The following is an 18,655-nucleotide window of genomic DNA, read 5'->3' on the forward strand; positions in this document are numbered from 1 at the left end:
CATAGAAACTGCAATCTGGAGGGTATGGGGGAGAGGAAAGGATAGAAGGGTACATGTGTGGGGAGGGAAGAGTGCGGTTGGAGGATCATGCAGGGACTAGACTGCCAACAGGTGCAGTGATGTGAGGCTCTGCATCAAGGACACGGGGTGGGAGCGATGCATTGTCAGAGGGCGGCACACAGAGATGATGGGATGAGATTAGGGAGAGATGTTAGGACAGAAGAGGTGGGAACTGCTGTGTGGAGAGTGTGAGGACGGTAGGTTACTGTAGGTTGAGGCCAGGATAATTTTGGGGATAGAGAATGTGTTGTACAGATAACTCCTATATGTGCAGGTCAGAAAAGCTGGTGGTGGGAGAGAGGAACTAGATGGCTCAGATAGGGAAACAGCCTTGAAATCAAGAATAGCTACTTGTTGTACTACAGAGCGGTCTAATTTGCTTTTGGCCACAGTTTGACCATGACCGCTTATCCTAGTGGATAGCTGGTTGGTAGTCATACCAATATAAAAAGCTGTTCAATGATTTCAGCAGAGCTGGTACATGACATGGCTGCTTTCACAGGTGGCCCAGCCTCTGATAGGGTTGGATAAGCCAGTGACAGGGCTGGAATAGGAAGTGCTGGGTGGGTGGACTGGGCAGATCTTGCACATGGGTCTTCCACAGAGATATGACCCCTGTGGCAAGGCGTTGGGATTGGGAGTGGCTTAGGGATGGACTAAGATGTTGTGGAGGTTGGGTACATTACATAACACTACTTTAGGAGGTGTGGGAACGATCTTGGGTGGGCTATTCCTCATTTTAGGAGTTGCTGATAGATAATTAACGCCCCGACAAGAATGTGGTCCAGTTGTTCCAGTCTGGGGTGGTACTGGGTGATAAAGGGGATACTACTTTGTAGCTGGTTCATGAAGGTAGAGGCAGGATTAAGGTGTGAGGGGAAATGGCACAGAAGATCTGTTTGTGGTCTAGGTCTAGGGGATAGTCAGAACACCCTATCTTCATTCCTTCATAACTACAACACCCTTTCTCACATCTACTTCACCTGGTCCTCCTCATCCCAGAATGGCAACTACTGGATGTCGACATCCTTCTCTCTTATGGCTCTATCCACACTTCTATCCACATTAAATGCACCAACCACCAACAACACCTGCGTTTTCATGGATGCCATCCCTTCAACAACAAAAAAAACACCTCACATTCAGCCTGGCCACCCATGGATAGTGTATCCGCAGTAAAAAGACTCCCTTGCCCAGTACGCTGAGGGTCTAACCAAGACTTTCACAGACAGGCGCTAACCCCCAGCTCTAGTCCACAAACAAATCTTCCATGCCATTTCCCCACACACCTCCAACCAATCCCAAAATCCAGCTATAAAGGAGTGATCTCTTCATCATCCAGTACCACCCCAGACTGGAACAAATGAACCACTGGCTCTGATCACCAATCATTGTTCTCTGAAATGAGGGACATCCTATCCAAGATCTTTCCCACCCTACCTAAAGTGGTATTCTATGACCAGCCCAATCTCCACAACATCCTGGTCCATTCTTATGCCACTCCCAGTCCTAATCCCTAGCCACAGGAATCATATCCGCATGGAAGACCTGCCCAATTCAGCCATCCAACACTTCCTGTTCCAGTCCTGCCATAGGGTTATCCTATTCCAGCAGAGGCACAACTTCTTATATTGGTATAACTACCAACCAACTGTCCATTAGGATGAAAGGTCATCACCAAATTGTGGCCAAGAGTAAAGTAGGCCAACCCTCTGGCACAATATGCTGCTGAACATGACATTCTCAATTTCAATGGTTGCTTCATAACTCAAGCCATGGGGATTCTCTCCTCCATCACCAGCTTTTCTGAACTGCACAGGTGGGAGTTATCCTTAAAGCACCCTCTCAACTCCCAAAATTATCTCAGCCTCGGTCTATGGTAACCTACTGTCTCCACACTCTCCACCAAACATTTCCATTCCCTCTATCCTATCACCTCTTCACTATTCTTGTCATCTCATGCTCTTTGTTTGCCGGTCTATGCCAATGCACCAGCCTGTCTTTCCCCTACCCTACTCATCTCATCTTTCGTTGTCTGTTGCCCGCCTTTCTTCCTCCCTAACTCCCTGCTCTGCAGCATCCTGATTCTGTGCCTGTTGACAGTGTAAGCCCTGCATGCTCCTAGAGTCAGTGCTCTTCTCTCACCCCCTTTCCCCATCCCACCTCCTCGAGGTTGTTGTTTCATTCTACGTGATAACAGCATTCTAGTCTGAACTGCTGGAGATGGTGGTCGTGCATGTGTGAGGTGTGGTTGTTTGTGGAAGAAGGCTTTGGCTGAAAGCTAATGTGTAAGTATCTTTTCATTGTAGATATCGGCAACTCAACGTGTCACCTTCATGGTGAGTAGCAATCAATCTTTTCCTTATATTGTTCAAACCTTTCAATTACTTAAGGCTGCAAATTTTTTACAGTTCTGTCATTTCAGTACCTACTTAAAATTTTCAGTGCTTAAGCTATCACATTTGAGTCTATAAATTATCATTCTCTCAATTAAAATCGCCACACTCACCTAAAATTGTCATTGTACTCTTATTTTGAATTACAACAGACTTTGCATGATGTCATAAATGTCTGTTTTTTATTGATTTTTGTGATTACTACAGTTTTACCTGATTTTTATTATAAACTGGTTGACAAACCTGGCACTGCCAGGGAATTCATTTTGCTAATTTTCTTTTAGAAATGAAAACAAAAAAGGAAATATGTTTGTATGTAACATTAAAAAAATCATTTCCATGTAGTTGTGAAAAAACCTTTGAAATTACGAAAAGTCATACAAAGAAATATGCATAATGCACAGGTGTATAAGTGCTGTATTCTGGACAGTTTCTGAATGCTGGATGCAGCTGCTTCACATATGTATAACATGATTTTGTGAACAACTGTATGGAAGTGCCTCTTTAGAGCTCTATAGATGGCTATTGTTTTTGCCTACAGCAGTCTGTGCTTTGGAGTTGAATGTTTTCAAAAGGGCTGCCAGGGTCAGGAATATTCTTAAGTTGACCCAACTGTAGGAATGTCATAGTTGTTGTTGTGGTCTTCACTCCTGAGACTGGTTTGATGCAGCTCTCCATGCTACTCTATCCTGTGCAAGCTTCTTCATCTCCCAGTAATTACTGCAACCTACATCCTTCTGAATCTGCTTAGTGTATTCATCTCTTGGTCTCCCTCTATGATTTTTACCCTCCACGCTGCCCTCCAATGCTAAATATGTGATCCCCTGATGCCTCAGAACATGTCATACCAACTGGTCCCTTCTTCTTGTCAAGTTGTGCCAAAAACTCCTCTTCTCCCCAATTCTATTCAATACCTCCTCATTAGTTATGTGATCCACCCATCTAATCTTCAGCTTTCTTCTGTAGCACCACATTTCGAAAGCTTCTATTCTCTTCTTGTCCAAACTATTTATCGTCCATGTTTCACTTCCATACATGGCTACAGTCCATACAAATACTTTCAGAAACGACTTCCTGACACTTAAATCTATACTCGATGTTAACAAATTTCTCTTCTTCAAAAATGCTTTCCTTGCCATTGCCAGTCTACATTTTATATCCTCTCTACTTTGATCATCATCAGTTATTTTGCTCCCCAAATAGCAAAACTCCTTTACTACTTTAAGTGTCTCATTTCCTAATCTAATTCCTCAGCATCACCTGACTTAATTCGATTACATTCCATTATCCTCATTTTGCTTTTGTTGATGTTCATCTCATATCCTCCTATCAAGACACTGTCCATTCCGTTCAACTGCTCTTCCAAGTCCTTTGCTGTCTCTGACAGAATTACAATGTCTTTGGTAAACCTCAAAGTTTTTATTTCTTCCCTGTGGATTTCAATACCTACTACGAATTTTTCTTTTGTTTCCTTTACTGCTTGCTCAATATGCAGATTGAATAACATCAGGGGGAGGCTACATCCCTATCTCACTCCCTTCCCAACCACTGCTTCCCTTTCATGCCCCTTGATTCTTACAACTGCCATCTGGTTTCTGTACAAATTGTAAATAGCCTTTCACTCCCTGTATTTTACCTCTGCCACCTTTAGAATTTGAAAGAGAATATTCCAGTCAAAAGCTTTCTCTAAGTCTACAAATGCTAGAAATGTAGGTTTACCTTTCCTTAATCTTTCTTTTAAGATAAGTCGTAAGGTCAGTATTGCCTCACGTGTTCCAACATTTGTACGGAAACCAAACTGATCTTCCCCGAGGTTGGCTTTACCAGTTTTTCCATTCATCTGTAAAGAATTCGCGTTAGTATTTTGCAGCTGTGACTTATTAAACTGATAGTTCGGTAATTTTCACATCTGTCAAATCCTGCTTTCTTTGGGATTGGAATTATAATATTCTTCTTGAAGTCTGAGGGTATTTCACCTGTCTCATACATCTTGCTCACCAGATGGTAGAGTTTTGTCAGGACTGGCTCTCCCAAGGCCGTCAGTAGTTCTAATGGAATGTTGTCTACTCCCGGGGCCTTGTTTCGACTCAGGTCTTTCAGTGCTCTATCAAACTCTTCACACAGTATCGTATCTCCCATTTCATCTTGATCTACATCCTCTTCCCTTTCCATAATATTGTCCTCAAGTACATCACCCTTGTATAGACCCTCTATATACTCCTTCCACCTTTCTGCTTTCCCTTCTTTGCTTAGAACTGGGTTTCCATCTTAGCTCTTGATATTCATACAAGTGGCTCTCTTTTCTCCAAAGGTCTCTTTAATTTTCCTGTAGGCAGTATCTATCTTATCCCTAGTGATATATGCCTCTACATCCTTACATTTGTCCTCAAGCCATCCCTGCTTAGCCATTATGCACTTCCTGTCAATCTCATTTTCGAGATGTTTGTATTCCTTTTTGCCTACTTGATTTACTGCATTTTTATATTTTCTTCTTTCATCAATTATGAGGGCAGTTCAATAAGTAATGCAACACATTTTTTTTCTGAAACAGGGGTTGTTTTATTCAGCATTGAAATACACCAGGTTATTCCCCAATCTTTTAGCTACACAACACTATTTTTCAACGTAATCTCCAATCAATGCTACGGCCTTACGCCACGTTGAAATGAGGGCCTGTATGCCTGTGCGGTACCATTCCACTGGTCGATGTCAGAGCCAACGTTGTACTGCATCAATAACTTCTTCATCATCCGCGTAGTGCGTCCCACGGATTGCGTCCTTCATTGGGCCAAACATATGGAAATGCGACGGTGCGAGATCGGGGCTGTAGGGTGCATGAGGAAGAACAGTCCACTGAAGTTTTGTGAGCTCCTCTCGGGTGCGAAGACTTGTGTGAGGTCTTGCGTTGTCATGAAGAAGGAGAAGTTCGTTTTGATTTTTGTGCCTACGAACACGCTGAAGTCGTTTCTTCAATTTCTGAAGAGTAGCACAATACACTTCAGAGTTGATCGTTTGACCATGGGGAAGGACATTGAACAGAATAACCCCTTCAGCGTCCCAGAAGACTGTAACCATGACTTTACCGGCTGAGGGTATGGCTTTAAACTTTTTCTTGGTAGGGGAGTGGGTGTGGCGCCACTCCATTGATTGCCGTTTTGTTTCAGGTTCGAAGTGATGAACCCATGTTTCATCGCCTGTAACAATCTTTGACAAGAAATTGTCACCCTCAGCCACATGACGAGCAAGCAGTTCCGCACAGATGGTTCTCCTTTGCTCTTTATGGTGTTCGGTTAGACAATGAGGGACCCAGCGGGAACAAACCTTTGAATATCCCAACTGGTGAACAATTGTGACAGCACTACCAACAGAGATGTCAAGTTGAGCACTGAGTTGTTTGATGGTGATCCGTCGATCATCTCGAACGAGTGTGTTCGCACGCTCCGCCATTGCAGGAGTCACAGCTGTGCACGGCCGGCCCGCACGCGGGAGATCAGACAGTCTTGCTTGACCTTGCGGCGATGATGACACACGCTTTGCCCAACGACTCACCATGCTTTTGTCCACTGCCAGATCACCGTAGACATTCTGCAAGCGCCTATGAATATCTGAGATGCCCTGGTTTTCCGCCAAAAGAAACTCGATCACTGCCCGTTGTTTGCAACGCACATCCGTTACAGACGCCATTTTAACAGCACCGTACAGCGCTGCCACCTGTCGGAAGTCAATGAAACTATACGAGACGAAGCGGGAATGTTTGAAAATATTCCACAAGAAATTTCAGGTTTTTTCAACCAAAATTGGCCGAGAAAAAAAATGTGTTGCATTACTTATTGAACTGCCCTCGTAAATTCAATATTTCTTCTGTTACCCAAGGATTTCTACTAGCCTTCGTCTTTTTACCTACTTGATCCTCTGCTGCCTTCACTATTTCATCCCTCAGAGCTACCCATTCTTCTTCTACTGCATTTCTTTCCCCTATTTCTGTCAATTGTTCCCTTTTGCTCTCTCTGAAACTCTGTACAACCTCTGGTTCTTTCAGTTTATCCAGGTCCCAACTCCTTAAATTTCCACCTATTTTCAGTTTCTTCAGTTTTAATCTACAGTTCATAGCCAATAGATTGTGGTCAGAGTCCACATCTGCCCCTGGAAATGTCTTACAATTTAAAACCTGGTTCCTAAATCTCTCTGTCTTACCATTATATAGTCTGTCTGATACCTTCTAGTATCTCGAGGATTCTTCCATGTATACAACCTTCTTTCATGATTTTTGAACCAAGTGTTAGATATGATTAAGTTATGCTCTGTGCAAAACTCCACCAGGCAGCTTCCTCTTTCATTTCTTAGCCCCAATCCATATTCACCTACTATGTTTCCTTCTCTCCCTTTTCCTACTTTCGAATTCCAGTCATCCATGACTATTAAATTTTCGTTTCCCTTCACTACCTGAATAATTTCTTTTATCTCATCATACATTTCATCAATTTCTTCATCATCTGCAGAGCTAGTTGGCATATAAACTTGTACTACTGTAGTAGGAATGGGCTTTGTGTCTATCTTGGCCACAATAATGCGTTCACTATGCTGTTTGTAGTAGCTTACTCGCACTCCTATTTTTTTATTCATTATTAAACCTACTCCTGGATTACCCCTATTTGATTTTGTATTTATAACTGTGTATTCACCTGACCAGAAGTCTTGTTCCTCCTGCCACCGAACTTCACTAATGCCCACTATATCTAACTTTAACCTATCCATTTCCCTTTTTAATTTTCTAACCTACCTGCCCGATTAGGGGATCTGACATTCCACGCTCCAATCCGTAGAACACCAGTTTTCTTTCTCCTGATAACGATGTCCTCTTGAGTAGCCCCCACCCGGAGATCCGAATGGGGGATTATTTTACCTCTGGAATATTTTACCCAAGAGGACGCTATCATCATTTAACCATACAGTAAAGCTGCATGCCCTTGGGAAAAATTACGGCTGTAGTTTCCCCTTGCTTTCAGCCGTTCACAGTACCAGCACAGCAAGGCTGTTTTGGTTAGTGTTACAAGGCCAGATCAGTCAATCATCCAGACTGTTGCCCCTGCAACTACTGAAAAGGCTGCTGCCCCTCTTCAGGAACCACACGTTTGTCTGGTCTCTCAACAGATACCCCTCTGTTGTGGTTGCACCTACGGTACGGCCATCTGTATCGCTGAGGCATGCACGCCTCCCCACCAACGGCAAGGTCCATGGTTCATGGGGGTGTTATAGTAGTAAAGAATAAATTCATCAAAATTGCATGCTGGATGCCACATTTTTTCATACATTCCGTGTTTCTGAAAATGTATCTCTTGAACTCTGCTTTGCACAATAATATATTTGTATAGGTACATTTATCAAACTATGTGGAAAATGCCTGTAAAATATATTGTGGATGGAGTTAGTAGCAGAGAAGCAATATATTTAAACATCATGCACGACATTGCAGTTTTTCATGTGTCTCAATGTTTATGACATCATCTCTCCTGAACTATGTGTAGTATCACAATGTAAATTTGTAGGTGCATGTAGCAGCATATGGGGATACTATCTACAAAATTTATTGTGAATAGAATTACTAATACAGAAGTAATAAATTTAAATGTCATTCATCTCATTGTTTGTGACGTCATTTCTCCTGAAGTATGGTATCAGGTGGCTCTTACCACCACAACAATTGATGCCTGACAGTAAGGTGCACATGTACCAAGTGTGGTTGAAATCGGTTCATTGGTTCAGGAGGAGATGTGGAACATACAGAGATGCATGTACATATACTTACACCCATTTTTATAATATGTAGGGACATGAGGCATGTCCATAAAGTAAATACCATTTTGGAAAAAAACTGTTAACATTTTTTTCAAAGCAAAATTTGTTTTTACGAGGAAGAGCATTTCTCAGAGTATTTTTCTACATAGTTGCCACCATTGTTCTCACATTTATCACACTGGGAAACCAACATTCATATGTCCTCTTCATACAAAGATACTGCCAGGGAAGACAGTCTCTGTTGAACACCATTTTTTGCATCATCGTCACAGTCAAAGTGCCCTCCTGTAAAATCACTTTTCATGTTCAAGAACAACTGGTAGTCAGAAGGTATGAGTTTGCGGCTGTACGGTGGGTTATCAAACTGCTCTCAACCAAATTGTTGAATAAGCTTTTGAGTGAAACTGACAGAATGGGGATGTGCATTGTCTTGAAGCAACACACTGCCTTGATTCAGCATTTCACACCTTTTGTTCTAAATTGCATGTTGATGGTTGCTCAGTGTTTTACAGTATTGTACAGCACTGACATTTCCACATCTGGGAAGGAAATCAACAAGCAGAATGCCCAGTCTGTCCCAGAATACAGTGCACCTGGGCTTTTGTGCTGATAATGTTATTTTGAATTTTTGTGTTTTGGAGCTATGTGAGCATCTCCACTCAAGTGACTGTTGTTTTTATTCTGGAATGACATGAAAAACTCAGGTTCATCCCCACTCACAATTCCATTTAACAATTCATCTCCCTCATCACTGTATCGGGTAAGAAATATCAAAGCACTGCCAATTCGCATCATTTTGAGGACATTCATAAGCATTTGTGCAACCCAATGGGAATGCAGTTTGTGAAAATTTAAGCAATTTGTGACAATCTCTGGCAAAACAGTGGTTGAAATTTGTCAAAACTCATGAAAAAGCTTTCTTATTGTGAAACATCTGTTTTCATGAATTTCCTCATTCACTTTCTCAATCAAACTATCATTGACAACAGAAGGCTACCAACTCCATGCAATATTGCTTCACCCGTACTGAATGGTCTCACCCATTTTCTCACCCCTCCATCAGTCATTACATTTTCATTACAAATCTCTACAAGTTGATGAAGAATTTCAGATGACTTAATATTCTTTGCTTTCAAAAATCATATTACAGAACACACTTCATGGTAAGTGAGCTCAGAGAGTGTCTTAGATATTATCAACAGTCACTAGCAAGAACCAGAGGGATGAGAGCAGATGTGCAGAGCTGTGAAACTTGCACTGCAGTTATGGTAGAACAAAACAGCACTTACTTTTCAGACACACCTCGTATCTCTAGTATTTTATAAAATAATTAGCACACAACTGATTAATTTGAATTATATTTAAGATTTAATTACGTACCTGTTCTAGCAAAATAGTACATGTGTCGATAAGAACATCTTCAATGTCTGATATTTTAGTTGGTACAGCTGGCCCATGAACGAGGTACAAGGCATCAATAAACAAACTTGTATTATTTATTTTCTGAATTACATCAACATTAGGATGCATACCATATATTTCAGCCTCTGTATCTTGTGGCAAACTCTACAGGTAAAAGAAAAGTTTAAGTAGTTTTTTTGTGTTACATATGACAGATATATAAGTTAATAAGTGGAGCCTCAGTCTTATGAACTACGGCAACCAGTTTCCTTAACATCTTAGTCAGTACATATAGATAAGCAGTTTGAAAAAATAAAATTAAAAAAAGAAAAATAAGTTCTCCTTATGCGGAGTAAATAAACGTACTGTATGATTACATAAAACAGATACAACTTGCTTCAAGAGCAAACAAATGATTAATTGATGTACAGAGCAATTATGAAAATGTAAAGATTTGTTGTAGAGAACATAAATAATAAATATACAGCTAGAAAAGAAGTAAATGGTGTTGTTTAATTATGTAAAAAATTCATTGTAAAAATAGATGACAGATTGCAAACATCAAATATTTCTAGAATTCAATGTCAAATCAGCATCCACACTCATCCAAAATGGGTTGATAATTATGGAGAAGTTGTAAGGAAGCCTTAAGATAACAACAAGACTGTACTCACAATCTGAGCTGCAGGAGGGCCGTGTGTGTGTGTGTGTGTGTGTGTGTGTGCGGGAAGGGGTGGGGGGTGGGGAGTGACAAGTATTAATTTTGCAGAAGTGGGAGTGATAGAGGAAATGTCAATATCTTACAAAATAAAACTTAAAACTGTTGAATAGCTGTGTTTATTAAACACCAAACATACTAGCTCTACCTACTACTTACAATGCACTTAACTGAGGGTGTCTCTACATACTGTTTGGTGAAGCATGCAAATTCAGACATATAAAGACCTACCATATTCACGTTTTAATTACATTGGAAGGAAAACGTGTGCAAGTTGTAAGAATGAAATACTGAAGCTGAAGAATGAATATCCAGTCTACAGTTTACAATCGACACTCAGATGGTGGAAGTAAGTAAACTACAATCTGAAAAACATGAGACGCTAATGAAGAAAGAGGACTCGGTCTCCGGAAAATGGAAGATAATGACTGAAGGAAGTTGTACTCAGAAGGTAAAAGATCTGAAAAACAGTGAAAATTTAGTGCAAAAAAACTCTTTTGAAGTGATTTCTGCCGTGGATTCAGTGAACACGTTGGAAAGAGTTGAAAAGTTGGGAAAACAAAGTAGGCAAACTGTTGCTTGTTGTAAGTAGGTGAAACAGTGAAAATACTCCAAAAGTAAGTGCACACACTTACGCTACCACAGACTTCAATGCAACAAAGGGACCTGTGTTAAAAAACATATCTCCAGCGAAACTGCAAACTGAAGAACATTTAGTATACGTGCAGCAAAATACAACATTAGTCAGGTGAGAAGAAGAACGTTTAAATCTACCGGAAACGTAAAACAATCTGTGTGTTAAGTGATAGTGACGGCAGTGAAATTTCTGCAATGTTGATGAGAACATGTAGTTTCAAAGCGTCTGGTTTCATAAAGACAGTGGCCCCATTGAGGGAAATAATGGACCTAACAACTTCAACTGGAGTAGCTAGTTTGAATAAAGACGATTTTGCTGTGTTAATAGGAGGATCAAACGACATCTATAGAAATGGGACATACAAGGTTATTACAGAAATGAAGAAATGTTTAAATAATTTAACCCAAACAAATGTACTCATTGTGAACATCCCACATCGTCATGATTTACCACCCTGGTCGTGTGTGAACCGCGAAATTAATGTTGCAAACGAGTGTATCACTGAAATATGAACTAACTTTAAGAATGTCGATACTGTAGATATAAACAGATTGGAGCGAAGGTTCCATACAGTCCATGGACGTCATTTAAATATGCCATGAAAGAAATTACTAGCCGAAAAAATATATACTCACATTTCGAAGAAGAGAGAAGAAAAAGAGAATAAGTGACAAACAAACAGAGATTAAGCAGTGCTTCAGACGAGTTACAAACTGTGCTATTGGCCAAACGCAAATTACCAAGTTGTTTAAACCAATTAGGTGAGAAACAAAAATTACGAAATGGTTTAAACCATAGAGGACAGATGTGGATGAAGCAAAATTTATACAAGCTCCAGAAGTTAACTCACCTGCTGATTGCCACCAGCAAACAGAAGTGCTGTATTAGAAATGCCATTAGATAATGAATCAGAAACCGTTTCAACTAAAGTTGCTAAATACCCAGATTTTGCGATACTACAACATAATGTTCAGTCACTCACAAATAAAATTTCCATGTTGGAAGCACTACTCCAGTATGCTCTAAATGACATAATTTGCATTACTGACCATTAGCTGCAAAATGATGCAGTAAAATTAACCTCAATCTCAGGATATAGATAAGCAAGTCATTTTAGCCAAGAGTTTTTCCAAACATGGTGGCTCTGCTATCTTTTTGAAAAAACAAATAAAGTTCTGTGATGTCAATAAAAGTTATACTGACTTAATTGAAAAAGACTTTGAACATTCCATTACTGAACTGCCAGAGCTTAATTTCATAGTTATTAACATTTATATTAACATTTATAGAGCACCAAGTGGAAACCTGCCAGTCTTCATGAATAAACTAGAGGTTCTGCTGAACAGGATCAGTACACTAAATGTGAAGATAGTGCTTTGTGGGGATTTCAATATTGATTTTCCAAAAGACAGCAGCACCAGAGATGCTTTGATAAATATGACCAACACATTCAATATGATCCCCATAATAGACTGCCCAACAATATTAACAGAAAGCACAAATTCCATTATCAACCAAATATTCATCTCAGAAGCAAATTACAGATTCACAAGCAGAGTACTGAGAGTGGGTTATAGTGATCATGAGGCACAGCTGCTGTGTATAGAAATGTAACAAGTAGTAGCAGTTCCAAAAAAGTAGTTAAAAAAAGAACCTTTTCTGAAGATTTTTAATCTATTACTGGCGAAGAAAAGCTGGGAAAGCATCGCCACTCAGGATAATGTTGATAGCATGTACATGAGTTTTCAGAGCACCTTTCTTCACTATTTTAATGTAGCATTTCCAAAAGTAGTAAAAACAGTAAAACCTAACAATAATAAGCAATGGGTAACTAAAGGCATAAAAATTTCCTGTGAGAGAAACAGATTTCTGTAGTACTGTTGTAAGAAATATGGAGTAACCCAAGAATTCACATATTATTCAAAGCCTACAAAAGAATCTATGGCATAGTAGTCAAAGATGCAAAAATTATGTGGAATGACAATTTGATAAGAAACTCATCTAACAAAATGAGACCCACGTGGAGAATTATAAAGAAAGAAACTTGTAGTTCAGCACCAAAGAAAAAGAATGTATCATTAACACTAGAAGGCTCAAAAGTCACAGACCCAAATTCAGTTGTGGAAAAATTCAATGAATACTTCACTTCACTAGCTGAAGACCTCATTCAAGTACACTGTCAAGGACCAGTCCCAATTTTCTCCAGCAACTCAGTGATCTTGACTGCTTCTATGTATAATAAATGAAAAGCATCAGTTTGCTCTTCTATGACAGGCTTTTAAGTATCATAAATAAATATGCACCTCTTACAGTACAACAACATGGTTTTAGAAAGTCTAAATCTACACAGACAGCAATTTTCGAATTCTTAGACTGGATTTTAAAATCCCTTGATCAACATAAATTAGCTGCAGGTATTTTTCTAGATCTGTCAAAAGCCTTTGACATCTTGGACCATAACATTCTGCTCGAAAAATTAGAAAGACGAGGAGTAAGAGGTGTAGCACAAAGTTGGTTGTGTTCATACCTAAAAAAACTGTAGGCAGAAAGTACCATTTCAGTGTGAATTGAGCAAAATGAATAAAACAAGAACCAACTCCTTTCTTTCTAGTGAATTACCAATAAAAGATGGTGTACCAAAGGGCTCAATCTTAGGTCCACTACTATTCTTGATTTATGTAGATGACTTAGTTGAATATATGAGTCCCACAAAAACCATCCTGAAACTTCCCGGCAGATTAAAACTGTGTGACAGACCGAGACTCAAACTCGGGACCTTTGCCTTTTGTGGGCATGTGCTACCCAAGCATGACTCACGACCTGTCCTCACAGCTTCAATTCTGCCAGTACCTTGTCTCCTACCTTCCAAACTTCACAGATGCTCTGTGAGTTGTGCTTGGGTAGCTCAATTGGCAGAGCACTTGCCCGTGAAAGGCAAGGTCCTGAGTTTGAGTCTCAGTCCGGCATACAGTTTTAATCTGCCAGGAAGTTTCATATCAATGCACACTCCGCTGCAGAGTGAAAATCTCATTCTAAAAACTATCCTGTTTGCTGATGACACCAGTATATTGCTCACTGGATACAGTCCAGAAACTTTGCAGTCCACAGCAGAAAGTTCTATGAAAATACTTTCTGAGTAGTTCACAAAAAACAAACTCATTATAAATACTGAAAAAACTGTGTGTGTTGATTTTCATTTAATTCCTCCAACTAATCAAATGTCTATTCAAGCACAATTAATAAATGACCCCCTACAAAATGTAAGTGTCACAAAATTTTTAGGTCTATGGGTCCAGCAAGACTTAAAGTGGGACACACACAGAAATAACTTGTCTAGAAAACTATCATCTGTGTGCAATGGCCTTAGAATTTTAAAGGCTACAACAAGCAAAACAACAGTACTGCAGGCACACTATGCACAGTTCCATTCACTAGTCCGATATGGGATCGTTTTCTGGGGATACTCAACTCACTGTGTAAAGGTTTTTAGAATGCAAAAAAAGAGCTCTAATAATAATTTGTGGCTTTAAAAAGATGGAGCCCTGTAAATCCCATTTTACTGAGCTCGGTGTTCTAAATGTTCCAAGATTAATCATTTATGAAACTATCTTGTTCACTAGGGACTACCTCCTGAAAACAGGCAAACTGCTACAGAACAAAAATGTACACAACTATAGTACCAGAGGGAAATCAAATATACATCAAAAATATCAGAGAACAACCACCAATCAGAGGAGCGTAATTAACATTGGTGTAATACTACACAATAAGATACCAGAGGAAATAAAAAAATTCTACTCATCCAATATGTAAAGCTAAACTAAAGGCATTTACAATAAAGCACTGTTTCTATTCTGTCAGAGAATTTCTGAATACATAACAAAATTAATTGGAATAGGCACCTATTTTTAATTTTCCTACTATTTTGCTAATACTATGTATTATTATAACTTATCTTTGACATGTCCAATATCAATTGTACAATTTGTGCTGTATGATAAAACTGGACCAATAAAAGTCAAATCAAATCAAATCAAATAGAACCCAGAATGATTTGTCATTTCCAGTTGCATGTAGAAAAGCTGTGAACAGTAAAACTGTTTAGCTATATTTATTGGCGAATATCTGTTTATATATCCATGACTGACCAATCCTGACATAAGTAATTTTTAAGTGGATGGAGAAACATGTCAGTCATAACTGGAATGTCATTCTCACTGCCCATGTGGATAAATGTGTAATGGAGATGTCAAAATAAAAGTAAAATCTAATGACATCACAAAATGAGAGTAATATTTTATGCTATTCAGTAACTGAAATAAAAAAAATAACAAGATGGGTGAGCTTCTCTTGGGATTATATATTTTATGACTGCTTGTCACTTGGTATTATTACCTTTAGTTACTGATGAGAACAAAATATTTTCTGATTTCATGAGGATTCAAAATTTTAGTTTCACAGCCCCATGTCCATTACAAGCTGTCTGCATGTGGGCCAGGAAAGAATGTCATGAACACTTTGATACTTGACATTTATGCCCATCTGAAAATACCTTGCATCAAAAATTGCCCCTTCATGGGTAAATAAATGTATGCTCACTAAGAAACAGATCCCAAGTGGAAGATTAAAAGGTCTTTTTAGTACATTTTTGTTTCTCAAATCTAATAAGCAAAACTTAATGGAAAATGTAAATTAATTTAAAAGTTAAATAAAAATTGTATTTCAATTAGATCCAGTAATTTCAGAGAGCTAAACACATATTACAGATAAATTTGTGTTCATGTATAAAAGCTATCCCACAGACAAAAATTTTATTATATTGTTTGACAGTGCGACTTTATCAACATATTATTGCAGGTAACTTCTTATGGTTGTTGATGAATGCTAGTTTGGTGAGCAAAATACCAACCTGCAAATTGTAACATTTAGGTACATGGTCATGAGGTTTTTCTTCATGGAGACATAGTCCATGTTGTCTCCCAGATTAAACTTTAGAAGAAAGTACAAGAATGATAGACATCAGTTCCTTCTGAATGATGACTTAAATCTGGCTTATTGATCTGTCACAGGTTTTCCTCACCATACAGTCAAATCTCGAAAATACATCCATATACTTTCAGAAGTTATGGTTTCAGGCAATTTCCATAGCTGTTGTGCAATGTGCTGCAGAGTTTCTCATTATTGGATGATAATGATTTTCAGTTTAGGGCATTCAGCACCAGTAGTTCCTGGTTTTCTTTACAATACATGATTTAAAAGCCTTTCTCACTTGCTTGCATATTGGATCTTGCAGTAATAACTCCATTTTCTGACAACAGTAAACCTGGCTGCAGCAGTGGGGTTGTGTAAGGATAGACAACAGTGATTTATTTTTCTCGTTAATATTTGTTAATCATCTGATTAGGGTACAGGAGATATATTTAAAATTAATAATATTATGGAAAATCCAGGATGGAATAATGACAGTAGTATGAAAAGGATAGATTGCTACTCACGATATGGTGGAAATGTTGAGTTGTCGATATGCATAACAAAAAGACTGTCAAACAAGTAGGCTTTCAACCAAAAGGATTTTCATCGGAAGTAGACAACAAACACCAACAGTCATGCAAATGCACTACTTCTCCCCCCCCGCCCCCCCTCTCTCTAACACACACACACACACACACACACACACACACACACACACACACACACACACACACCCGTGCGCGCGCGAGCGCGCTCGCGCGTGCAAGCGCACACATGACCACAGTCTCTGGCTGCCAAGGCCAGAATGCACATTATGGAAGATGGGAGAAGCAATGTGGATGTTAGGGGTAAGGAGGAGGCTGGGGCAACTATGGGGAGGGATAGCAAGATAGGGATGGGAACGGTAAAGTGCTGCTTGTGGGAGCATACACAATTGAGGTTGGGAGAAGGTAGGGCAGCTAGGTGCAGTTGGGATGTTAGACAGAAGGCAGGGATGAAAGGAGGGCAGCAGAAAAGGGAGAGTATAGTGCTGGAATAGGGAAGGGGATAGGTTGGTGAAGGACAACAGTGACTAATGAAGGTTGAGGCCAGGAGATTTAGAGGAACATATGCTATACTGCAGAGAGAGTTCTGACTGGCATAATTCAGAGAAGATGGTGTTGGTAGGAAAGATCCAGACAGCACAGGCTGTGAAGCAGTCACTGAAAAGAAGGACATCATATTGGGCAGTGTGATCAGCAACTAGGTCGTCCAGCTGTTTGCTGGCCATGGTGTGTCAGTGGCTCCTCTGTAGCTGGATGGTGGGACTTTGGGTGGTGGTGAGTGAGATCTGTTTTTGTAGAAGGTTGGGAGGGTAATTACAGTCTGTGAAGGCCTCAGTTAGACTCTTGGCATATTTCAAGAGGGACTGCTCATCACTACAGATGTGACGACCAGAGGCAGCTTGGCTGTATGGAAGGAAATTCTTGGTATGGAATGGGTAGCAGCTGTCAGACTGGCGGTATTGTTGGTGATCTGAGTGGAGGTACTAATGTAACAATTTTTGAGGTGGTGAGGAAGTCATCAGTGAATATGAAGCAGGTGAGAGGTGTGAGATTTGGGGTTGTTAGATAGGATTCCTCTAGATAGCCCACGATAGGTTGGCATAGACTGGAGCCATGTGGTTGCAAATTGCTGTACCCCGAATTTATTGCACATGATGCCTTAAAAGGAGAAGTAATTGTGGGTGAGAATATTGTTGGCCATGGAGCAACCTACTCTACTACAGAAAAGATTCCAACCAACTCTCTACAGTTCCTGCATGGCACCATCCTATACCAACCTATTTGTGGGTAATCTAGAAAATTCCTTTCTAACCACCCTGAATCCCAAACCCCTCAGCCGGCCGATGTGGCCGTGCGGTTCTAGGCGCTTCAGTCTGGAACCGCGTGACCGCTATGGTCGCAGGTTCGAATCCTGCCTCGTGCATGGATGTGTGTGATGTCCTTAGGTTAGTTAGGTTTAAGTAGTTCTAAGTTCTAGGGGACTGATGACCTTAGAAGTTAAGTCCCATAGTGCTCAGAGCCATTTGAACCATTTTGAACCAAACCCCTCAACTACTTCAGATTCTCTGATGAAATTTTCTTGATCTGGATCGAGGGTGAGGACACCCTATCCAATTTCCTCCTGAACCTCAACACATTCTCTCCCATTTGCTTCACCTGGTCCTCTTCAACCCAATAAGCCACATTCCTCAATTTTGACCTCTACCTCAAGGATAGTTACATCAGTACCGCCATCCATATCAAACCTATCAACCACCAGTAATATCTCCACTTCGACAGATGCCACCGAGATAGATGCCAACTGTGCTCATGTGTGTGTGAGTTGTGTTTGCATGAGTGTGTGTGTTATTTTGTCTAGTTCCAGTGAAGACCTTTTTGGCACAAAGCTTACTTGTTTGACAGTCTTTTTGTTGGGCCTATCTGTGATTCAGCATCTGCGCTATATGGTGTGTAGCAATATATTATTTTCATAATATTGTCATTATTCCATCATGAATTTTCCATTCTTTGATGTTGCCTAATGGTTTCTCTTCCATCTCATAACTCAGTACTGTTTTTGTTTGTTACTATTTTCTAATGCATTACAGTAATCAGTGTCTGTCCTCTTTTCTCTGCTTTCCTGTGTTTCACT

The 18,655-nt window shown here is 39.9% G+C and overlaps 1 protein-coding gene across 1 annotated transcript in view; it reads right to left on the bottom strand.

Annotated features, from left to right (window-relative positions):
• The window catches only part of LOC126260395 (dynein axonemal heavy chain 12-like), an 82,487-nt gene that overhangs the window by 17,347 nt on the left and 46,485 nt on the right, over window positions 1–18,655 (bottom strand). Inside the window, exon 5 of the mRNA XM_049957723.1 lies at window positions 9,633–9,818. Within this exon, the coding sequence (XP_049813680.1) occupies window positions 9,633–9,818 (186 nt within the window). The remainder of the gene's footprint in view (window positions 1–9,632; window positions 9,819–18,655) is intronic.

This window comes from Schistocerca nitens, chromosome 5 (assembly GCF_023898315.1).
Source record: "Schistocerca nitens isolate TAMUIC-IGC-003100 chromosome 5, iqSchNite1.1, whole genome shotgun sequence".
NCBI lineage: Eukaryota > Metazoa > Arthropoda > Insecta > Orthoptera > Acrididae > Schistocerca > Schistocerca nitens.